General features: G+C 39.2%; 1 protein-coding gene across 14 annotated transcripts in view; it reads left to right on the forward strand.

The window, feature by feature from the left end:
- Positions 1–25,884, forward strand: part of MBNL1 (muscleblind like splicing regulator 1) — a 193,543-nt gene that overhangs the window by 154,554 nt on the left and 13,105 nt on the right. For 11 of the 14 annotated variants that reach the window (XM_037044790.1, XM_037044802.1, XM_037044789.1 and 8 more), the window contains 4 exons: positions 7,735–7,935; positions 18,872–19,129; positions 20,288–20,341; positions 21,199–21,352. In XM_037044790.1, the coding sequence (XP_036900685.1) occupies positions 7,735–7,935; positions 18,872–19,129; positions 20,288–20,341; positions 21,199–21,352 (667 nt within the window). The remainder of the gene's footprint in view (positions 1–7,734; positions 7,936–18,871; positions 19,130–20,287; positions 20,342–21,198; positions 21,353–25,884) is intronic. The other 3 variants (XM_037044793.1, XM_037044794.1, XM_037044799.1) reach the window with 1 other exon arrangement.

Here is a 25,884-nt window from a genome sequence, read left to right on the forward strand (position 1 = left end):
GCTGTTTCTGTACTGAGATAGTCCTTGAGTTTTACTCCCAAGGCCATTTCCAGGGTCATCTCATGCCGAATCCCGGAACAGACTGGTAGCAACATCTATGCTCTTTTAGCTCTGAAATACTAGTAACAAATATGCTTTGTTTAGGAAATCACTAAATCACAGGTTTCCGAAACAATTAGAAAAATCACCACATTTTCTGGTGTTTTAGTTGGAAAATTCTCAGTTTAGACAAAGCATTAATTTTCATTAGCTGTGAGCACTTCCAGGCTTTATGTGCATTTTCCCTGATATGACTAGACTTGAATTTGGAATTGCCTTTTTGCTGGAGGCATTGTGAGATCATACTCTAAAAATATACTCTGCAGAGTGACGATTTTGTAATGAGTGTAGAAGTCGTTTTAAATATTCAGTTTTACAGCATTTGGGGGCTTCATAGCTATCGAGAAGGCTTTTGATCTGGGCAATTTACCTTTGAAACCTCACCTGGAACTTTCTGGCCCTCTCTGCAGTCAGCTCTGTTTGGATGAGGGTAATGATACGGAGATTCAGGAATAAACAAGATGCTCATCACCGGCTGCCTACTGGACCTTTAATGCAGGGCACACAAATAGGGAATAATATCACGGGGCTAGAAGCAGCCAGGTGACCGATGTAGAAAAGGGTTGCTGCTGGAGAAGGTGGCCCTGGGTACGTTTGGCAGTGTTCAAAAATACTGCATGAGCTGGGATCCGCCCCAGGTAGTGGCGCCACCAAAGGAGATGATACTGTGAGCAGATCCGGGCATCTGGAGTGTGGGCAGTGTCTGAGCAGTGATGGGGCTGGTGGTCACTGAGGTGAAACATCTTCGTTTTTTTCTAAGGGCAGCCAGTTGGGCCCCCGCACTGAAGCTGGAGGAACACAAAGAGAACAAGGGGTTAGCCAGGATTAATGCAATGCACATGTATCTGTGTTGATCCTGGCATGTAGCAGAGATAAGAAGTTCCAGAAAGTGAAAGAGCGAATGAGGGAGTTTCCTGAACATGAGAAAAGCAGGCAGAGGATCACGGTGGTTTACCTTCCCCAGGAACCTTCGCCCAAGCCCAGCTGCAGAGACGGCAGGAAGAATGGCGTGGAAAGGCGGATGCGTTTCATGAGACTGTTAGCACAGGCAGCCAGGGGCTATGTGAGGGTACTTTGGGGACCAGGAAATTGCTATTGTGTCACTTGGTTTGGGTTCTCGTTTTCTCATAAATTTTGAGAGCCTGGGCTATAAATCTAAAATCTTTGGAATATGACACCAGGCTGACTTGGGGAATGCAGGGATTTATAGGAGAGTTTCCTGTTTTTATGGACTTTATTGAATTGTAATGAAATGCACTAAGCCAAGAATCAGAAAGAGGAATTAACATTGTTGAGACAAATACAATACTATACAGGCATTTATTGAACTCAGTACTTTTTGTACCATAAGTACTCACGACTGCCCTGTAACACAGGTAATATTATCCCAAATTTGTAGATGAAGACTCAGAGGTTTAGAGAGTTTGATGAACATGACTATGGGCCCTACTGCTGACTAGCTATGTAACTTGAAGATAAATGAAAGACCTGTAATACTTAATTATCCAGATTTAAAAAAATAAAACTTTTAGATTTATTCTTTAACTGTTACTGAAATTCTTTCTTTCTTTATTTTTTTTACTTTGACATGTACCATCTGATGCAGAGGTAATCTAACAAGAAATTACTAAACAAACTAACCAAAGATAGATTGCATCTTGTGGCTTCCAGCTTGGAGGCATTGGTATATTATTGGTATATTTCTTTGGTCCATTCCAGAAAGATATCTTTCAGAAATTCTGTTCGTTTCAGGCTCTTGTCATTGCCCTCCAAGAGTTAGCGTCTGCCTTTTCCCTGTGCTCGCAAAGGTTAGCCTCGGCCATCCATGGTTTCCAATGGCAGCTGTCCTTAAGGCACATACTTACCTAACTGTCTTGAGTTTCCTAACTCATGTCAAATTCCCTGTGCATTTCATGTATTTGAAGTAGCCTAAGGACAGAGGAATCCAGAGTTACTGGATTTGGCCAGAGTCCTGGGAGTGTCTCCACTGCTTCTGTCATCTCAGGTCTGCTCTCTCCTTGTGTTCCAAAGATTTGTTGGCAGTTGGATCTTGAAAGCTTTGAACTCATCATTTTATCACACATCCAGGGACACCTAGGAGTCCTAAGTTATTTTTTAGTGCTTTGCCTTCCAGTTTATCCAATGAGAGGTTGAGATAAGGCCACTGCATCCCAAAGTGTTTGTGGTGGGATGTTCCCCAGTCAGCCCCCCTGAGTCATGCTTCGTCCACCTGCCCTCTTACTGCCCATTTTCAGTCAAGGAGCCGGCGCTTCTTCGAGCAGCTTGAGAATGGGCCCCAAATCACAGGGACCGGCGTGGTTGTTGGCACTGTTCTACCTGGAGAGCAGGAAGTGAGTCTTCTGGATTTAAATGTTCAGTCAAACTGGACTGAAAGATAAAGTGAAATTAAGAATAAGGCAGTTGGTCATTTGACTGGTCCAGTCAGCAAGGCAGTCTACGAAGACTTTAAAACAGTATTTCTTTGATGGTAATACTGTCTTCTTAGAAAAAAAATGTATTGTAATGTGAACTTGTTGATAACTCTCATTAGCTTTTGGCTTTATATTTGTATTCAGAATAATTGTTTAGAGAGGCTGTTTATAGAGGCTTGTGTACAGGGTTGTATAAGAAATCTAGTTGTACTCAGAAATCTGGTTTTACATATCTCAATTGTGCTACAAAATTTTTGAAAAATATTTGTTTTTTACTGCATACAACTTTGACCTTGACAAATACACACACGAACATAAAATCTGGGCAAATCTGACCTAAAATTTGTATTCTGTAATACCAGCAGATAGTCATTTTCTATTATTTATTGTATGTACTCCTTCCATTTTACTGAAACTTGCCAACATTGCAAAACAAATACTATTTCATATAGAATTTTGAAATTAATTAGGGCCCCTGTGATAGTTGCAATATTACAGCATGGTAACATGACAAGTTAGACAATTCAGTATTAAAAATTGCAAAATGAAAAGAAAACAAGTTAAATTCTAACAAGCATATTAGATACATGGATTAAATTTGGAGGTAAAAAGAGGAAGTAACATCAGATCTCTCTTTTAATGTTTAAACACCTGGTTCTTGAAACTATTGAATGCCTCTGCTAGTTCTGTGGTAGAGAAACCCAGCACACCCTGCATTGCCTTTTTTAAGTCCATTTAGGGCCTGTATAGATGCCAGTTGCAGGACGAACAAAATGAAGAAAACCCATGCAAGCCCGCCTTCTGAGAGCTGGCGGTCTGGTGCGAGCAGGAGGTCAAGGACACACATATGGTGGTGGGGTGATAGACACTAGACTTGAGTGATGAGGAATTGTAGGAGAACCGAGGGAAGGGAAAGCCTGTTTATAGTTGGAGGTGTGGGTGGATGAGGGGAAAGAAACTTCAGTAGGGCGTGTCCTGATTCCCAAAGCAAGTTTAGGAATTCACCTAAACTGGGTTGGCAGGAGCAGCCTTGAATGTGGAGGAAAACCGGGTTCAAAGAAGAAAGCCTGAAGCAAACACAACGTCCGTTAGAGACCTCACACAGAATCAGAACACTGAGCCTGTTTTTGTTTGTAAATCGCAGTAGAAGGTCACACAGTGTAGGGAAATGGAATCGTCCAGGAGCACTCAAAAAGTGCTGCTAACCACTGAACTCTCCCAGAGATTCCGGTAAGTGGGGAGTATAGCGGGACGTTCAGGATGTGAAGTTCTCCAGGTGATTCTGCTGGGCCACCAGCACTGAGATCCACTGTTTTCAGAGCTTCTGGAATCAGACACGCCTGTGTCCATATCCTGGGCCTTCCATGCGCTCGTTTGTGACTGTAGGCCCACGATCTCTCTGAGACTCTTTCTTTATCTGCAGAATGGCACTAATAGTACCCACCCATCAGGCTGCAATTCATTCACACATTCATTTGCTTGCTCACTCAGGCACTCGTTCACAGTATATTTATTGAGTGTGCCAGACATTGCTCTAGGTCTGGGACTTGAGCGTACTAAACAGGTTTCCCCCCACCCGCTTCTTAAAATAAAAGCAATGGAGTTTTTGTGTTTCTTTGTCCTCTGAAGTTTATACTCCAGTGTTATGAGGATTAAGTGCAAAAACATAGGTAAAGCACTTAGCACAGTGCCTGGCACACAATAAATAGAGGGGATTATGCTAATAATCCTGTTTGCACACGCTTAACTAGGGTCATAGTGTAACATTTTATAATTAAATTAGCATTTAAATAACATTTTCATTTATAAGAAAGCCTGATTACCTTAACGGAATCAGGATGTCTCATTTAAAACAAACAAATGATTAGCTCATAAAAGTACCAGCATTAGCAAACTTGCTATTTTTCTCTCTTCATGGTAAAAAGACAATAATAAGCCAACCTTCCGTATGCCTTCCGGGAACCATGATACCTAATAATTATTACAAGGAAGCAGTTAGTATCAAATGCACCAATTATGTAGTTATACATTATCCTGTGGATACTTCAGAGAAAATAGGATGCTGCCTGATAACACCGTTGCGTTAACATCCGTCCTCGTGATTCTGCTGAAGCCTCTGCACGCAGGGTGGTTTTTGGAATTGGTGAATTGCCAGTTCCGCAGTTCAAGTTCTTTACTAATCTGGTTAGGGCACTGATGGGCCCAGCAGTGACCTACCTCCAGCAAGGTGCTCTGAAAAAGGGATGTAACAAATTTACAAAAAACTCAAAAGAAATAAAGTAATGTACTTTTTTTAGCAGCTTTTGGGAATCAAGTTTCAAAGCATAGAGCTATTATTATTGATTGCCTGCTTGTTTAGCAAATAGCTCTACTTATCTGGAGAGGGAACAATTTGAGATAATGCTTGCTGCTGAATAGTTGATGTTTCAGATTTTGAAAAGCTGCCACAGGTTTTACTTGAGGAGAATGTCCTAAAATTCATCAGGTCTGAATTTGTTTTGCTGAATTAAGTCAGGAAATCAATTCACATGAAAACTCTATAGAAACAATCCAGGGGAAAATTGTTGCTGGTTAATAAGATCCATATTTTTATCTAATGAAAATATTCCTTTCTGTGTAAGATGCAACTGCTGTATTATATGCATTGTGGATTATGTTTATTTTATTCAGTGAGCTCTAACTAAGCTGAATTTTATTGGCTGCTGATCTTATTTTCTTAAAGTTGAATGCTTTTCTTTCCTCTAAATAAGTTGGTAACTTTGACCTCTAATTCTGCACAGTTTTAGTAGATTGTGTAGTGACATAAACATCTCAGTGCCTTTCTGAAGTATATGTTAAATATGCACCCTCTGGAAATACGTGTTAATTCATTGCAACAAATACAAAGAGGAATGATGGTATTACCTGGTATCTGTTCTCCATATTCTAAACTAGTGTTTTAGCCTTCAATGCTAAATTTCCTCTAATTGTTAACTATCTAATAGAAAAAAAATAGATTTGCCAGCCTGGCTGAAATTTCACAGCATTTAAACAGGGTAAGTTTTACGCGAATATTTCAGAGTAGAAATCCAAGTTCAACATGCATCCACTGTGCAGGTCGATCCTTGTCTTGTTGCCACCTTGGCAGCCAGTTACACAGCGAAGCAGCATAAAATCAGCTGCTCTTCAAGTGACCGTTGTCGGACAGTTATGGATTGTGACTGTCTGGGACACTCAGAATGTTTCTTGTTGTTGACGCGTAGCTGCTCTGAGTGGGGATGGGCCTGGCGGTGGGAGGTTTACTTGAGGCCTCTCCGTCATACCAAGAGCCAACGACCTGGCAGGGCAGTTAACTGTGGCATTTAAACCAACACATGTGCAGGCATAGTTATTTTAACTTGAAAGTATCAGAGGGAATATGGTATATTGTTTCTTCTCCCAAGTAAATCAAATTCTATAGTGTATATTCTGTTTTCATGGTCTTCTTAGGAAGATTGTGTATGCGAGCTGCAGAGACTTTGTCCTAAACACAGTTTGGGAGGCTGCGAGAAGAGCGCCTCTTTAGGACAGGGACTTCCCACCTCGGCCCTGTTGCCATTGGAAGGGGGACAAAGCTCGGCTGTGAGGGGCTCTCCCCGTGTGTCGCGGGGCACCTAGCAGCACCCTTGCACTCTATGCATTAAATGCAGTGGTGCCCCCAACCCCAGCTCTGGTAACCAAAAATGTCTTTAGGGTTTGCCAAATATCACCAGCGAGGCAAAATCACCTGTAGTTGAGAACCACTGCCCCGAGGGAGAGGGAGCATCTGAATTCCGCTTTACTCTTACAGATACGGGATACGTCAGGGCTGGACTAGATAAAAGAAATGTGAGTTTTTTAACGTTTCTTTTGAGCTATAAGATTTACTTTTGTAATATACATCTTAATTGTGTTACCACTTACTCCAAATTTCTCTTGAATACTGTATAAATTCAGGATCATCTAACTTCTTATTTCTATCAGAAGGAAGAATTAGCTACACTTTAATATGCCTTTTATTCTACAAAAATTTTTATGATTCTTTTCCTTGCCACAGGGTAAAAGAAAATAAATTGTTACAAATTTCCTTCAAAAGCAGATCTATTTTGTCCATTAGTTTTTGTGTTTGGGCTACAAACACTATTACATAAAGCATTAAATTTTAAGCATTGAAACCATTGACTTAAGAAGTTGAAAATACATATCATCAATAAGATGAGAAATTGTTGTGCTAGATTATTATACTTTTAAAACTGGAAAAGTACTATGGTAGATTTCAGGCAAATGATTTAACCTCTCAAAAACAGATACATTTTCTGATAGGCCCATTTTTATATCAACAAATAGAAACCATCCTCATATGTCCAGGAAAACATTTCTGGCAGGAATCCGATCTCGGTGCATTTTCTTTACTAATGCTGTAGGTGTTCCCTTGAATAATCTCCTACCACTTAGAAGCGTTCTGTTTCAGACTTCACAATTCCAAATGGTTCCCCTGTATGGTGCGTTGGTTGTTAAATAGCTCACAAGGGTGTGATGGGCTGGTGGAATATTTATATTCCCCCCAGAAAACCTGCAACAAGTGAATATGCCAAATGCTTGGTACCCTGTGTGCCTGAAAGGCACGGTGTCATCATCTCCTTTCCCTGATCCCATGAGATTTACTCACGGTTTACGTCGACTGTGAGACTCAGTGAGCTGTGAGAGCTCTGCTTTATTTATTCCAGGTAATAGGACGCTTGCAACCTATTAACAGCTGTAAACAGATCTTTCAAGTACGTCTGACAGAGCAATTATTAAATATATTTCTTAGACAAGTCTCTAGGGTTAAATCGGGACAAAGGTAGAAATTGGGTAACCACAGGGATTTTCCCCATTGAATAGTTGATCTGTTGTTCATAAAGAAATTGCAAGTATTATAGACCCCAGGCTATAAAATTTCAGTGGAAAATTTCATGGTATGTTTACCTGTTATATTTCAGGGGGGAAAAAAACCACATTGATTTGATCAGTGCTTATATAAGAAACTTCGATACCCTGAGTGAAAGTAAATAAATGCAGAATTAAATGGAGAGAGGGAGGAAGAGAGGGAAGAAAGATTGGGGATGGATGGATGGGTGGATGGGTGGGCAGATAGAATAATGTAGGGTGCCAACTTTCAACCAAGACCTTCGCATTAAATTTTACTCTCCCGTTTACTTTTCAGCCAATGTTTTCAGTTGCACCGAGCTTAGCCACCAATGCGTCAGCAGCCTTTAATCCTTACCTGGGACCCGTTTCCCCAAGCCTGGTTCCAGCAGAGATCCTGCCGACTGCACCGATGCTGGTCACAGGGAATCCTGGGGTCCCTGTGCCAGCCGCTGCTGCAGCGGCTGCACAGAAATTAATGCGGACAGACAGACTTGAGGTAGGAATCATCGGTTGGTTTCTTTATGTGTACTCTGTTCTAACTTGCAACGTGTGCTATTTCTTTGTTTGTACGAATTTTTTATAGACATTAAAAAAGCATTCAAAGCAGAGGTTTTGGCTTAATGTTTGGAGCATTTTACTAGAGTATAGGTATGCTGTGTTTGATGAGTATAATGTTCATGAAAGCCACAGCATCCTTATGTGATATAATGAATAAGAACTTGGACTCTGGGGTCAGACGGCCTGTTAGTTTGTGGTGCTTCAGTGTCCTCATTTTTTGAAATGGAGATAATAATGGCACCTCCCAGGGCCGGAAGAATGTCTGGCACCCCGCAAATGCTTCTTAATATTTATTGTTGTTGTCGTTGTTACTATTAAGAACAACACATTTTATCAGGCGCCTCGGACTTGTTCTCAAAAAGATGTTACTTAGTTACTATCCCTAAATCACTTTAAAATTGATATTGTTGCAAATTGCCTCATAGGCTTTACTGTATTTTGGTGGGAACAGCAAGGCAGCTTTGTTTATACTGTGAGTGCTTGTAAACATTTTTAGTTGCACTTGGTGATGCCCTAAGTCCTAGGGTCAAGAATGATCAGGTGTATGTGCTTTGCTATTGCTACATGAGAAAGAAATTAAAGGTATAAATCTTACATTGAAGTTGTTGTTCTGAGTTTCAGTATGGCTATAAATTAAAGGATTAGTCAAAGTGTAAGGGATGGAAGGGAATTGGCAACATTACTGTACACGAAGCCCTAGAAACTGGCATTGATGTCCAACTAGAGAACGAAGTGACCTTTCCTCTTCCCTGGTTGGGGGGAGGCAATGCTGAACAGTAGGAAGTTTGGCATGTATTAGTTACTGAGAAAGCAGCAGAACGAGGCTTTTGTGTGGACGTAATTAACACTGATTATGGATCAGTTTAGCGGCAATTTATTTAATAAGCACCAATTTCTTGTTTATCAAGTTTCATCACGTGCTGCACAGAGGATCTCAGATTTCCGCATAGAGTTAAAACTGCTACCACCTTATTGATGGTAATAATACTAGTTGGTACTTAATGGATGTTTAGTATCCACCAAATACAGAGTCAGCCTTTTACATGCATCACACGTTTAATCCTGAAAACAAATTTTTGAGGAAGGTTTCATCATTAACTCCATTCTAGAGGGCAATAAATGTAGAGGGAGAGATGTGACATAATTTATTCAAGGTTACAAAGGCAGGATATTCCAGTGGGGTGTGAACTCAGAATTCCACTTTTAAACGCTCTATTATTCTCCCGTCCCATACAGGCGATAGTAGAAAGAGGAGGCAGCAAATTTCGGCTCCATGTACTCTTTAAAATTTTGTTTGTTTTAGGCTTCTTTCTTACCTTTCCTTAAACATTTTAGGAAAGACCGCTATTTAAAGGATTACCGTAAGTAGGACCCAGGAAGGACTTTGCGATCTAGTTGCATGCCCTTTGTGGACAAGGGACTCAGCTGTGCGCTAGAGAGACGCACTTAGACTTGTACATGGTTTGTCTTTGCACAGTTGCACTTGTTCATTAATTAATTAATCCCACTTGCAGATATATTAGGAGGAAATTTAAGAAAACACTTTTTAAAAGATTTTACTTATTCATTTTTAGAGAGAGGGGAAGGGAGGGAGAAAGAGAGGAGGGAGACATTGATGTCTGGTTTGCCTCTTGCATGCCCCCCAACAGGCAACCTGGCCCACAACCCAGGCCTGTGCCCTGACTGGGAATCAAACTGGCAGCCCTTCGGTTCGCAGGCTGGTAGTCAGTCCACTGAGCCACACCAGCCAGAGCAAATTTAAGAAATTTTAAAATAATTTAAAAATGATTAAATGCTCAACTTCTGAAATCCTCACCCCACCAGGCTTTTCTGAAGCAAACCCTGGGTTCATAATGCATAATTGTTGATTAACGAGGGCCACATAAATAATCTGAGATGAACTTTAGTGAATTATTGATACGAACTGGCATTATAAAGGCTGAGGAAATGGTTAGACTCTTTTAACCCTTTTGAAAAGGCTGAGCTGTGTGGTTAGAACTCTTCTAAACTCATCCTCGCACAATTCTAAGTAGTCTGTAAATGATTGCATTTCGTATGGTGTTGAATTAACGTGGAAACTCTGGTTGTTTCATCTTGTTTTTTGGAGGGGAGAAGCTATTTTGTGTATTTTGTCTGTCCTATTTTGCTGTACTACGGCTGCATCGGCTGGCATTTCCTTTTTAACCTGAATACCACTTACCTACGTGCCTGGTGGTGGGACAGCTTCCTGTCTTACTCTTGTTTACTGGGTCTGATCTGGTGTCACGGTTACAACCTGTTAGGCTATTGCAGTGAGGGGCATGTCTCCCTCCTGGACGGGTGTGATTTTAGATACTCTTATCTTCAGGTTATTTCCTCTCTTGCTAATTGCTCTGCAGATTGGAGCACAAAAGACATGGCAGTACATGCACGCACTTATTTGCTAATAGGCCACATGTTTCTTTAGTCAGGGTTTAAATCTGTGCTCTGCTTTTTTCCTCCAGGAACTCAGCACTACATTTTCAGACATTTGAATTCCTGTTGAGGCGAAACAATTAAATCAGTAAAATAATTGGCCAATGCTTTTTTGCCACTATCTTCTTTCTGCTACAACTTGGTAGACCATCAAGAAATGTAGCCTTGACTGGTGTAGCTCAGTAGACTGAGTGCTGGCCTGTGAACCAAAGGTTCACCAGCTCAATTCCTGGTCAAGGCACATGCCTGGGTTGCAGGCCAGGTCCCCAGTAGCGGGTGCTTGAGAAGCAACCTCACAGTGATGTCTCTCTCCCTTTCTCCTTCCTTTCCTCTCTCTAAAAATAAAAAAAAAAAATCTCTAAAAAAAATAAAGAAATTCCCTCCCCTCCCCACTCTGGTCACTGTTAGCCTGTTTTCTATTTCAGTGTCTTTGGTTATATTTTGCTTGCTTGTTTGTTTTGTTGTTTAGGTTCCTGTTAAAAGTGAGATCACATAGTATTTGAGGGGAGGGAACTTCAGGGGAAGAGGGGAAGGGTTTACAGGAGCAAGTATAAAGGACACCTGGACAATAACTAAGGAGGGTGGAAATGGGAGGGAGGTGGGGAGCACTGGGTGGGGGCGGTGCTGGGATGGGAGTAAAAGAAAACTGTACTTGAACAACAATTGAAATAAATTTAAAAAAAATAAAATTAAATTAAAAAACATTTAAAAGGGATTCATCGGCCTTCTGGTTCTTATTTAATTGCTTGCATGAACTGACATGTATTTATGGCACCCAAAGTGGTCCTACAGAAAGTGGTAAATCGGAAAACAGGAATCCGAGGATTCGTGCTAGCAGTGTTGCTAATTAGTTGGGTGTGTAAGCTCGGCTCAAGCTTCTTGTGGTATCTAAGCTTCTTATTCCACACATATAAAATTGGGGGATTGTACTACATAAATCTCTAAGATCACATTTTGTTAAAACATTCTAGGTATATTTAGGTCATTTTCTTCATTGTAATGCCAGCCACAAGCTTTTGAGAGTTTATGTGTATGTATAAAACACATATAAGCTTTTATATCAATGTTCGTATTATCCTTTCTTTACTGAACTTCCTTTGAAAGACTTTGTAGCCATCTAATTTCTATACTATAAAAGTCAATTTTCATCATTTTCTCTGATGAGGAGCAAATGTCTTAAATATCAGTTATAATGGCTTTTAAAATTCCATTTTTTGACCTTGGGATACTTTTCTATAATTTCTAAGCAGCAGTTTATTTTGGCTGATTATTTTTAAAAAATTTTAAAATGCACAGATATTGGAAAGGACTAAAGGTGTTATGCATTGTTCTGCTTCATTATGAAGAATAATTCAGGAAATCATCGTTTGACTTACTGCTAAGAAACATAATAATTTTTTATGGTACAAAAAGGACCCCTGAACACATTCACTCTCTCATTTGTTCAACAATATCCAATGAAGAACTGCTGACCAGCTTTCGAGTAAGAAGGGTTGTGCGGGATATCTCTGACATGTCTCACTGCTCTCGTATCGACCATGAACAAGGTCCGCATCAGAGCAGGACCAGCCTCCTGAGTGGTGCCCCACAGCAAGTGAAAGGAGTGAATACACAAATTGATCAGACAGTCCATTAGTTCAGCACAGAAAGACACGCGCTCTCATGCAGAGTTTAGTGCGATCCAACAGAACAGGTAAAATGTGACACATTTTTCGCATCTGTTAGCATTCTGCTTGGGAACATGTTTAAATCTTGAGGATTCCAAGTACAAAATACGGTGTCTTGTTTCTGCCCCAGGTCCTTGGGATGATTGTTACAAATGCAGGGCTTCGTTCCCAAAGACTGATTCGGGTGGTCCTCAGTGGGCCAGGAGCCTTTGTCACAGATCTGCCAGGCGAGTCTAAGGACAGAGTTCACAGAACACGTCCTCTGCTGGATGCCAGAGTTTCTTTGCATCCCAGCTTTTCACTGTTTACCTCATGTCCAGTTATTGGTGACTCTGAATTAAACCTCTGCCTCCTCCAGTTCACTCAACATCCTACCATTTCATTTGCTGAGACCATAATGAACAGCACAGTAAAATGTTTCGGGTAAAAAACAATGATTATTAAGGTCATTTATACCACATAATAGCATTAGCATTAAACAAAAGCAAACCAGTGGCCACATATTTCAGATGCTGATGAAGGTAAAAGATTTGCATTTGGTTAACAGTGTTTTTTTTTTTAAAAGATTTTATTCATTTATCTTAGAGGGGAAGGGAAGGAGAGAGAGAGAGAAATATCAATGTATGGTTGCCTCTCGTGCGTCCCCTGCTGGGAACCGGGAACTGGCCTGCAACCCAGGCATGTGCCCTGACTGGGAATCGAACCGCGATCGTGTGGTTCGCAGGTCCGCGCTCAATCCACTGAGCTACACCAGCCACGGCAACAGTGTTGTTTTTATGTCCACAGTCCATATGGGGAAAAACACAAGGTAATTCAGGAAATGTGGACAAACAGCTTGGCTTTTGATGTCTTCAGTTAGAGTTTGTGTAAAATAAATTATTCTTGTGCTGAAAGTTTTATTCTACTGAGCTAATTGTGACGTGGATTTCTAATTCAGGCCACTGGAGACTGGATGCTACTACTAAATATTGGCAAGGAAGACTCCAGTGACTATCATATATTTTTTATTTACTGATTTTTGAGAGAGGGCAAGAGGGGGGGAGAGCGGGGGGAAAGGGGGCTAAGGAAGAGAGAAAGAGAGAGGCATTAATTACATGCCCTGACCCTGACCAGGGATCAAACCTCCAACCTTGGTGTATCGAGCCAGGGCTCAAACCAACTGAGCTTCCCAGCCAGGGCTCACTGGTTTTTTTGTATAACAAAAAATATGAGACCTATTGACTAATCAAAAAGCAGCATGTGAAGCCAAATGAGGATTAAAATGACAGTGAAAGCATGCCTAGATTGGAGTTTTTATAGGAGTTTAATGGATTTGGCATGATCTGTTGAATACAGAAGACATTCAATTCGAAAAATAACACTAGAAAAAGCAGATGCTTTTAATAAGAGTAAGGTTTATTGAGAGGATTATTTGAATTTTGTGTTTTCGCAGAAAATGCTTGGGTGCTGCGTATGTGATCCTTTGGTTTTTCTAGAAAGTTATTAAAAAATCTTAAGAATTTTGTGCACACAGGTTTATATACACACGGGGGCCAGCAGAAGGAAGGCCTAAGTGTGGGTGGTAGGGTAATGATATGGGGGTAATGACTTACAGTTTTAATTTGAACATTTCACCTAAAATATCATATGGTGTGCTTGAGTGTGATATTGTTATGCCACAGAATTACATGCTTATGGTTTTGTAATAAAAGATTCTGTAATAAAAAGGGGCGTTATTTGTGCCAGACTGTGCAGTTTAAAAATTATTTTTTAAATCTCTAATAAAGCTTAGAATGGTTCTTACAAGTATACTTCCACCCTCATTTAAAATACCCAGTGTGCTGTATCTCTGTCTTTATCTTGTGAGTAGTTTCACTTTGTTTTAGAGATGACAGAGTTGGAAATTGTTTCTGATAAGGTGATGGCTAATCTTGGTGTGGTCACTCGTTTTTACTGTTCTTCCACTAATTTCCTCCTGGAAATTAAAGCTAAAATTCCTCCATCTTTGTAATTATTTAGATAGAGCAATTAAAGTAACTACAGGTTTGAGCATTTTGACATATTAATCATCTTCTTTCATAGTTGTTTGTATTTCCCTGCACATTCTTTCATAGGAATGAATAAATTATAACTTAACAGTGGATTTAATGGGAAGTTTTCTTTAGCTGGTCATTGCTGTATATTCAGATTTGATTTTTTTGGCACATGAAGTATAGTTACAGAATCTTAGCTGTGTCATCTATAGAAATATGCTTGTGTTTTCTGACCTGCAAGTAATTGTGGGCTCTGCCTTGTAGAGTCCAAAGAAAATGCCCGTTTGATCTTAACAAAAATCCTGTGAGGTAGTTGAAGTGGGTGCCTTTTCTTTCATCTTTTAAAAGAGAAAAAAATGAGGTGCAGGTGGACCAAATTTGTATAATTTTTAGGTAGTAGAAGCTAGATACCATATCATCAGATTATGCTGAATGCAGTTACCTAAGTTCACTTCCCCTAATCACCAGACTTTTAAAATGTAGAGATTTGAATCCTTTTTAAATGAAAATACAGGCCATTTCTTCACATTAAATTGTATATTCTTGACCAGTAATGCTGCAGATACTTATAAAAATCATTGGTTCTCCAGCATTACCTTTTTAATGTGTGTGTTAGCTCCAGTTAATAGAAAATAAAGTCCCCAATACTTATTGTTAAACAACAGGTATGTGTATCTCTTTGAATGAACTTCTTATTTAATACTGGTCATTGGGTTTAAATTGACTTCCCAAATACTAAATGGACGGAGTCCCCGTCCTGTTATGAACAGCCTCCTGTTTCTACTTTTGGATGCCGTTCTCTATAAATGAGTGAGTTCCTGTGGCGAGCACACATCGTGTTACTGAAAGGGGTCTCTCCTTAAAGGTCATGCAGTTGCCTGTCCAGTTGTGAATAAGTTCAAAAGCTGACTTTCATTTCCTTAGAATCCCAATGCCTTAACTTATGGAGAAATGATGAATTGAATACTGCATATAAAACCTATTACTTCAGCTATGTAAAAATGTCTGTCATGTTTATATAAAATTAGAGATCATATAACAGAACTGTCCATTTTCACCAGATGCATGTGGTGTATTTTAAGCTACCTTTTCTTAAGTGTCCGTGATTCCACGGCTGGTAAGTGTAGGGACTGGACCCTGCAACTGCTAAGGGCAAACCTGTTTTCTCTTTTCCCTGTGGCACTGCTACTGCTATATAATTAACAGAGGAAGCTTTATATAGAATTAATTTGCATTTCTTTGGGAAATGTTTCTGATTAATTTCTCTTTTGATTTTTTTTTTTTTTACTCCATAGATGTTTTTCTGGAAATAGAATGTGGCACTTCAGTGTTTTCAGTGAATATCTTCATTGAAATGATGGTTTTTACCTTGAAAGCAAACTCTTACTCATTTTGTATGAAGATATATAAGACATTCCTGATTTACATAAATCCTGCTTCAATACTTAGAGAGTGAAAGACTCAACCAGCATTCTTCTTGATTGAAGCATATTATGCATTTAGCTAAATGGATAGAATTATTGTAATCTGGGTTTGAAAAACCACTTACTGAACGATAAAAAGTACTTATATTTGTTGATGCTCTAATGTCATTTCTGCGCATTTATCCTTAGACACTGATCAAAAAAAGTCTAGAGTCATGAATGTATTCTTTGCAATATTTATGGTATTTGAGAATGTTGGAAGTGATTTACATGGTCTCCCAAAGAGTTACCTATATTATACACATCTATTATATGTTGTTAGGATTTTCAAATTTAATTTTACCTTCTGTGTTCCAAATTTTCTGAATAGTACAATAAATTGTACAATATATCATCCCGATTTGAGTTGCCAGCTCAAATTTTGTCTGTCAATTATAGTTTGCTAGTAGAATTCTACCTCTAGGAGATTTCTGTTGGGGGTCAGCACAGTGTAAGGTTCTCTGGAATCTCTGGGGGAATCTCTGGGGGAACCAGGCCCAACAGGCCCCTCCAGCCCACAGCCCCCGAAAGTGCAGGCTTTCACGAGAGATTTTTTTTACTTCTTTCCTTTTTCAAAGACAACAAAAATGGGAGAACAGCTATTTCAGTGTATTTCTTCTGTTCTATTTCCCGTGTCAGGAGAAACCGTAAGCTGGGAAAAAAATGAAACAGTGAAGCATATATCATGCAAAGCATTTGACTAAATTCTTTGAAGTTTAGAAAAGGCTGGAGTTGGAGCCAGTTCTGAGCTGAGTGCCAGTCATCAACCCTCTTGTCTTAGATTTTTCCCTAAGGGTGCCTTGCAAGTACAAAACCACAATAAACCTTTACAATAAACCTATATTACAAATAAACCAGTACAATAAATAAATGAAGCTGTACAAACTGCACACACCCGAACAAAGCAGATGGAGAGGGATGAGACAGTATCTTAGGGTGAGCATTTTCGTGTAACCCAAATTGAAGTCCACATTGCTAAGAAAAGAAAGAAGGTTGAAGTAGAGAAATAAAAAGTCAACATCAGCCCAGCACTTAGGTTATATTTTGGGAGAATCATGCTCAAATTTCTGGCACCAGCAGTGCCATCATTACTTTTAGAAAATAGCAGGTCTTTGATTTTAATAGTTATTAAAGATCCTACAAATGGATTACCTCTTGATCTTCTTTCTTGTTAATTTGTCAGAGAGCAAGGTCAGTTGAGAAGCAGAGTGTCAGTTCACCTGCTGATGGCACCTTGGTCTGCCTGTGCGACGGAAGAGCTCAGAGCAGTAGTGCAAGGACACATGGGTGGTGTCGTGTCATGTTGAGTGAGGCCATGTGCACAGATTCACTTGCACAGAAAAATTGCTTTTGTGTTTATCATAGTGTCGCTTTTGCATGAATTCCATCTCTGTACATGGGAGATTTTTATTCTCATGTCAGGGTATCTGTCTTCCCAGCTATGTTGATGAACCTAATTTGGGAAATGTTGGTTAGGTCCTGGGGGCTTGTGGTTTAGACAGCTCCCAGCTGCTTCTGGTGTTCAGCCTGAGTGGGGAACCATAGGTCTGGATAATGGCTTTAACATCTTTGCTTTTTGAATTTTAACCTCCTGGTTATTCTTGACATTTTTTTGGTGGTGGAGGTGGTGGTCAGAAAGACACATGAAATGGGTTAAAATAGGGTCATTTGTAACTTCTCAAGTCATTTTTGTAAGCTTGGTATCTCTGAGTGGCTGGCGTTATTCAATAAATATTTTTAAAATAAATTGAATGAGATGGTGAATAGAGTTGGCCCATTGTTCTCATATGTGGAATACAAAGCGTTAGCTAGTTTGAGATTTCCAAATAGTACAAGATGTCATTATAGTGTTCTTTTTTAAGAAGGAGCATGATGCAAATTATACAGTCCTTTTTAAAGGAAGTGCTTTCTTCAATAATGGGATGTGAATATAAAGGAAAAAAGATCTAGAATTAAATGTGATCATTTTATGTACGCAGATCCAAGAAAACCTTTGCTTTTTTAATAGTAAAAGTATCCCCCGTTCTCATTCTTTCTGATAGATAAAGTTCTCGGGGTCTTCATTTGCCTAGTAGGTGAAAAGAGTGAAAGATAAAAGCTGTTTCCTTGTAGCCTGAAGTAGCCACAGGAAAAATATCACGAGAACATTGCATATTTTAGGTGGCCCTCTTGTGGTAGAAAGGTCAGACTATCCCAGATGAAAACAGTTTTGGAAACCAGATAGAAGCAGTTACCAAGACAAACTTTAACAGTAAGAGTCAAAATTGAGCAAATTAATGCGAAATAAGCCATTTTCACTTTCCTCCATGGTCTCGATGGCAAAATTAATAGCCATAAAACAAATTTACAATAACAAAAACTAACCATTTTCCATCTGCTTTATATAACTACCAAGTAAATTTCTAACGATCAAAAAAGATTAAAAAACAGCTCCTGGAAACATTTTACTGAAAAGCTATTACATTTTACTTTTTATGCTTTTATTTAGAAATAATTTCGGATTAGCACAGAAAGAGAACCAAAAGATGCTGCATATTTCTCATCCAATTTGCCTAGATATTAACATCTTATATAACCAGAGTCATTTACAAAATCAGAAAATTAGCGTTGACATGCTGTTCTTAACCAATTGACAGGGCTTAATCAAATTTCATCATGTGTCTTATCAGCTTCCTTCCCTGACTCCAGAGCTGTCCTCCCCGTGACATTGAGTGTCTCAGCCTTTCTTTGTCCTTCACGACCTTGCCCCTTCAGAAGAGTCCTGATCAGTTAGTTTGGAAAACATCCCTGCATTTCAGTTTGTCTGGTGTTTCCTTGGGATTAAATTCAGGTTAAGTGTTCTCAGCAGCCATGTCACCAAAGCAGTGCTGTGCCCTTTCTTCAGTGCATCGTAAACCTAGGTACAGGAGTGTCTCATGACTGGTGATGCTAATAACCTTGATCACTTGTGTAAAGTGGTGTCTGCCGAATTTCTTTACTGCAGTGTACTACTTTTTCCTTAGTAACTGACAAATATACCCACCTATCTTATACTAGAAACTTAACACTGTTAGTATCATCAGGGCCTTTACTTGCTCATGGACATTTTACTGAAATTGGTTATAACTTGTGTAGCAAGGTAGGAATTTTCCAAGATATTTTGTGCTTTGTTTGCAAAATATCTTTCCCCTTTTCCTCTGTAGCCTTCTTTCACGAGTCTTGCACTCTATGTGAAAATCTTCAGAAAGCTTCTACTGGTCCACGTTGACTGACCCCCCATGCCCTTAATGACCTTGCAGGTGTGTCGAGAGTACCAGCGTGGCAATTGCAACAGAGGAGAAAACGATTGTCGGTTTGCTCATCCTGCTGACAGCACAATGATTGACACCAATGACAACACAGTCACCGTGTGTATGGATTACATCAAAGGGAGATGCTCTCGGGAAAAGTGCAAATACTTCCATCCTCCCGCACATCTGCAAGCCAAGATCAAGGCTGCCCAATACCAGGTCAACCAGGCTGCAGCAGCCCAGGCTGCAGCCACCGCAGCTGCCATGGTGAGTAGACACATCAGCTCGCTCCTTGTGAGCAAAGTGAACAAGTATATCTGACTACAGGCTCTTCATTGATTAACTTGGTTTTTTTTTTTTTTGGCTGAATATATGTTTGTTCAGGTATCCCAGACAATGCATAATGAAGTTACTGTTCCCCAAAGTGAGGGTAACTCCTCAAATGGTTCACATTGCTGCTGTACCTCTGGCCTAACTCTTAATTCTCTGTCTTATTCTGGATGTAGGGTTTCTGAAACTTCTACTCTGTAAGGAACTCCTGTCTCCTTTTTAGTTTAACCATATTGCCATTCTCAGTGCTCTTATTTCCGTGTGCCATCTACTCAGCCATGGTGTGCTCTTCCACACACTGAGACTGCTCTCCACATATATCTTGCTTTTTACAGTGACATAAGCTGACACTACTTAGGAGAATTGCTTCAACATAATTGTTTTTTAGAATTAGCTACAAGATTTTGAATGGTACACTGTCTAGATTGTTTTAAATACTACTGTGGCATAAACATAACTGTAAAATGAGACATGCTTGACTATGCCATTACCTAGAAAGGAGAAAGAGAGCAGTACTCAAGGAGTTAGAAATGGGATCATTTGGATTAGATCCTAAACTATAGTCTGAAGGTAAATTTTAATGCGATCTAGTAGCTGATCTGATGGAGCCCGTTCTTCGTTCTTTGCTTAGCTGTTTTAATGTTGTTCCCTTCTTTACATCAGTATATGACTAGGACTTGACCATCGAATTAGTCATAAAAAGCACTGTGTGGTATTTCGTAGCACAGTGCAGTAGGCACGAGAGAGGTCTTTTCTGTGTTTGTGTATGGATACTTGAGCAAAAATACAGAAGGCCGACTCTCTCCTCCTCTCTTCCTTTCCACTCTTTTTTTTCTGTTAGAGTATCTTGTTTGTAATTAACTACAAAGAGGAGTTATCCTCCCAATAACAACTCAGTAGTGCCTTTATTGTGCATGCTTAGTCTTGTTATTCGTTGTATATGGCATTCCGATGATTTGTTTTTTTATTTGTTTTTTCTCACCTACCCAAAAATGCACTGCTGCCCCCATGATGCACCTCTGCTTGCTGTTTATGTTAATGCGCTTGAACCCCACTGGCCCATTGCCATCATGTGCTCGCTGCCTGCTAATTAAGACTCAGTCGGCTGTCAAATCACTGAAGCGACCCCTCGAGGCAACCTTTGACCTGGTACTATGACCTTTCACCTTTTAGCTTGGCATGTAGCTTTGTTGTAGATACAAGTTTTTTTTTTAATCGATTTTAAAGTATATATTCCTTTTTCTGTTATAAAGTTGCAAAGTACAATGAAAAACTGAGTGTGGTTTCCTGACAAAATTAGTGGAAAGACTATGATTTAAGTGCCTGGATGGATATCGTACAATGAAAGATTCCGAAAGCCCAGCAGCCCACATTCAGTTTAACTACATTGTAGAACGTTCTAATGAAATACTTCAAGGACATTAAAAATGTATTTTGACTGTATATTTATGTATTTGGTTAGCATGGCTTTAGTGATAGAATTATTTACTTCTTACTATTTATAGTTCAGTGTTCAAGAAAAAAAAACTTGCATGCTCTGGGACATTTGCATGTCTAGGTAGAGCGGGGGGGGAGGAGCTGAGTGGGATTAGTTTTTATTTTACCTGTTTCATTCACTCTGTACAATTAACTATTAACATTGCTTATACTTGTCAATCCTCATGGAGCTCACAGTGCAGCTTTTCTTCTTTTCCCAAGTCAGTGGCTTCTCAGAGAAAGCCTGAAGCATTATGGGACTTAAAACACTTTAACACATTATAACATGTGCTCATGTACTAGTGGGGTTTTTTTACTTTTTTTGGTCAAAAATAATGCTTCCTTTAAAGCTTTTATCTTGCTTTTGTTTTAAATTTTTTTTTGCGTATTGGATTTTCCCCTTCTCGGTAGTTAAGTGCTCTGCTGCCTGCTTGCTCATGCTTCCTAACAGTTTTAGCCCTCAACTGATTTTTCTTTTTTCTTTTTCTCTTTTTACTGGTATTTGTTTTTTATACTCATTCACCAAACAGGGAATTCCTCAAGCTGTACTTCCCCCATTACCAAAGAGGCCTGCTCTTGAAAAAACCAACGGTGCCACCGCAGTCTTTAACACTGGTATCTTCCAGTACCAACAGGCTCTAGCCAACATGCAGTTACAACAGCATACAGCATTTCTCCCACCAGGTAAGGGGTTTGCCTTGGTTAGTAAGGAGTCGAACAGTGCGCCCCCAGTTCTCCTGGTAGAGTAGGTAACCAGCCATGCCCCCCGGTTTGTGGTTAGTCAGGAATTAGGTGGAAGGTAAGGTGGTCAACAGTGGAAATTTGCCTGGGGTGATCTCATGGGGGTTTCCCTAAAAGCTAAGAATGTTAGTTTGATGAAACATGGATGAAAGATCAGTGATGTTGTGTGTATTTTTTGTTTGTGTAATTTGGAGTTGAAATGTAGTCCTCTTTTTTCTTCTTTACTCGAAACTGTTGTGTGTCTGTCGAGCTACTTTATGACACTATCTTGCTGTAAGACCCCTTTGCCGTCATGATTCCACAGAGTTAATTCGAATTATTTGAAATGACACCATCAAATTTGATTTTTATTTTTCAGCCTTTTTGTTTCCAAGGTGGAGAATAAAAAACTGACTGTGTTCTAGAGCTCTTTAAAGTGCTCTTATTAGTATCAATCAGTGCATTGCTTAAAGTCCTCATCGCCCCTAAGCTAACACTGAAATAGCCCCAAGTGCCCAGTGGCGTTTACATGCATTATTGAGTTATACATTTGTGGTCTCAGTGGATTTCCACTTAGTCGCATAAACATACCCTAGAACTGTCACAAGGATGTGAAATTTAAAAACATAAACTATAATCAGTCACTTATTTACTTGGATTTATTTTTACTTGCTCTTCATTAACTTCAGAAAATACACATTAAACTCCTTATAATCCGAAATTCAGCTGACCAGAGACTAAGACCGTTTCTTCTTTCCTTCTTTACCTTTCTTTGAAAAATATTACTGTGATTTTTGAGACTTCTCTAATAAAATAATTTTAATTTTTTTAGTCAGGTTAATAAACTTTTGACTAGGTGTTTCAAAGATGCAGATCCATTAGTATATTTACATGATTGACGGTACATTAGGTTCATAATGCTGTGAGGGAATGTGATCATTCATTTTCAAATAATTAAAAAAGAATAAATTATATTCACATTAGTTTCACTGCTAAGCACAACTTTTTATGCAGTGCATCTTTGGAAACTGGTCATCCATACATAGAATATGTAGTAATATTCAATGAACTAGAATATTCCACTAATTGAAATATGCTCAACACACCAATGATGTTTGTACTCATGAAATACTATCTATCAAATTGAAGTGTGTTCATTTTCTTTTTTTTTTAAGATTTTATTTATTTATCTTTAGAGGGGAAAGGAAGGAGAGAAGGAGAGAAATATCAATGTATGGTTGCTTCTTGTGAGTCCCCTGCTGGGAACTGGCCTGCAACCCAGGCATGTTCCCTGACTGAGAATCGAACTGCGATCGTCTGGTTTGCAGGCCGGTGCTCAATCCACTGAGCTACACCAGCCAGGGCTGAAGTGTGTTCATTTTCAAATAAAAATAAAATCATTTAGAGCTGTAGGATTTTTTTTGCACTCTGAGATAAAAATCACATTTCTCTTATATCTTATAATATTAAAACTTTTCCCTCAACATAGTTTTCCAGACATTTTGAGAAATTAATTTTTTTGCTCTTGTAAAAATTGCCACACCCAAAATTTGTGCTGCCTCTAACAAATGACCCATCAACTTTTTTTCTATAGTCAGATCACTAGACAAAGTGCCAGGGAATTGTAGGTAACTGCTGTAATCTCTTTGAAGAAATTTAAAATTATGTTGTCAGTTTATTCCATTGAATAAAACATCTGTGTTAGAGATGAAGTTTTCCTGCGCTGGCTTTTGTAGCTCAGTGAATTGAGCACGGACCTGCGAACCACACAATCGCGGTTTGATTCCCAGTCAGGGCACATGCCTGGGTTGCAGGCCAGTTCCCAGCAGGGGACTGAGAGGCAACCATACATTGATATTTCTCTCCTTCTCTCCTTCCTTTCACCTCTAAAGATAAATAAATAAATCTTAAAAAAAAAGAAATGAAGTTTTCCCATTTAAAATCTGAAAATAAAAATTTAACCTCTTCCATATATTATTTAAAGAAACCTAAAATAATCTATATGATTAAATGGATTTTGCATTTTCTCCAATGACACAGTCAGATGATTAAGTAGTTTTCTTAATAAGCATAACCATTAATTGCGTGATGACCCTTATTTATGACAGTAGTCTTTTCCTCGAATGGCTTTTTATCTAGATAGGGGAGCAAGAGGTGGTAGGTAAGGGGCAAATCAGGGAAAAACAGTAAGCTCATTCCGAAATCAGAATCATGCTTATCCCTCTATTCTAGAAACTTAGCATTATTAATTTAGATAAAATCTGCCACCATATATTGAAATATGCTGAAAAATTTAAGATACATTTGCATTTTTATGAATTTTGCATCAGAGATATTCTTTCTTGATATTTATCATCAATATGATATGAAATGATTGCAATAGTAATGTAATGATAACACTATTTGTAACCCTGTTTTAAAGGACTTCAGCTACTGGTTAACCTTTAGTAGCAACATGATCAGAAATAGGTAGTGCCTACATCATTCTTTAAAAATATATTTGTTATTTGTAATATGTGCCTGTGTGCACAGAAATTGGCCCTATGACATTGCAACATAAAGTGGATAGCCCATCTCCACTTCTGCCAAACCTTTTGGTCACATAGCCAGAAAGCAAACAAACCTAATGCAGAGGGTAGAAGCTCAGGGGCCGGGCCGGAAACATCAATAAGCCAAGCCAGAGAACAACGGGGAACTTTGGGGCCTCAGGGGCACTGGAGGGCACAGGCGCAATCTAACGGAGACAGTCAAAGTTCAGACTTAGGCTTTGGTTGCCCAGAGGAACACCTGCCTGGCAGATTGTGTCTGTTGGGCACTGCACGCCCACGGCTCCATTTCCATCACAGTCTGTGTGAACAAAGGTGGCTGTGCCGACCTGCACAACCTAATGCAGTGACCCTGGTGTCCTGTGTTGCCACATATTAGGATTGTTTTCCGGATACTGTGGACATTTGGGTGTTTATATGTGAAATCTCTCAATTTCTAAATCTTTTCAACCAACTCAATATTTTTGAAATACCCTTTAAGAAAGAAAATCCATATGTAATCTCATATATGATACCTGGAAGAAAAGGAAGTTTGTTTTCCAGAGTCTGAACTATTTTGCAGGCACACAGAAGAACTATATGATCAAAGCATCCCATCTGTCCACAGCATAATAATTTGGAAGGTATATTCTGAAGTCTTTATTGAAACCAAGAAGAAACAGAAATCATTTATTTTTTTGTGGCTTAGAGTTTTAGAGCTCTGTAGTCTGTTGCTCAGTAATAACTTAAAGGATACCCATGACACTGAAGTTGTAGTGAAGCACGGTTGTCCAAATCCTTAGAGAAAAGGAGGCTGTGTGTACAGGTGACTAGGTTGCTGGCAAAAGGATGGTTCAGTGGCAAGCCAGCCAGCTAGCTTAAGAAAATCTAGTATATACCATCATTTTATAAGAACAAAATTTGAGTTACGAGACATCTACCCATCTCTATCCATCATCCATCCATCCATCCATCCATCCATCCATTCATTTTACTATCTATCTATCTATCTATCTATCTATTCTTCACTCCCTCCTCTTCCTCCCTCCTCTGTTCTTTCCTATTTTCCGTCTACCCACGCATCCACAAACCTACCCACTTATCCATCCATGTCCTTCTGACATCCATTCATCCATCATTTTTTTCATTCAGTCAATAAACATTTATTGTATGCCACATCATGTACCAGTATTTACACTAGGGATTGCTAACTGAAGATCCAGTGACTAAGTCTAGAATCCAGAAATATTGGTCTAAAAATGTATACTTGAAAATAAAAGGTAAATTCTTTAGAAAGTGTGCGTGCTCTCTTGTTCCAAGTCCCACAATTCCCTGTTGCCTAGGCTAAGTCGTTTCACACATTTTATACAAAAGAGCTGCCTCTTATTGAGTGTTTGCTTCATGCCATACTGCAGTAGGTGTTTTCTATACAAAAATCGTTTTTTCTCTCACAACAACCCCAAAAGGTTGGCATTAGTATTCCCATTTTACCAAAGAGTAATTTGGGGCCTAGAAAGGTCCAGTGATTTGCCGCAAATTACACAGCGTGTGAGGTTTAGATAGAATTTGAACTCAGGTCAGGTGAACTTGGGTGAGCTCTCAAAACCTGTCAGTTTTTTACACGGAGACCTAAATAAGAATTTGGGAGAATGGGATGAATGGAACTAGTCCTACTAGTATTCACACCCTCCATCTCATCTGAGGCTAAAAAGAAGGATCAGCTTAAGTTTTCATTGAAGTTTTTTTTTTTTAATTTTAGGTAGAAACTAAATTTTTTTACCTTTACCTTTCAAGACCAAATTTATTATTTGCACAGGTTAAGCACAAACCGGGGCCTACTTATGCTGTAGGTATGAATTGCACTCCCAAAAGTAAGGTGTATAAGAAATACCACTTTTGTATCAGATACACTCCTGAGTTTATATTAAGTCCCACTCCACTCTAAAGACTAATCTTACTGTGTTTGATAGA

Source organism: Sturnira hondurensis, unplaced genomic scaffold (genome assembly GCF_014824575.4).
Source record: "Sturnira hondurensis isolate 20B ecotype Veracruz unplaced genomic scaffold, ASM1482457v3 Scaffold0004152, whole genome shotgun sequence".
NCBI lineage: Eukaryota > Metazoa > Chordata > Mammalia > Chiroptera > Phyllostomidae > Sturnira > Sturnira hondurensis.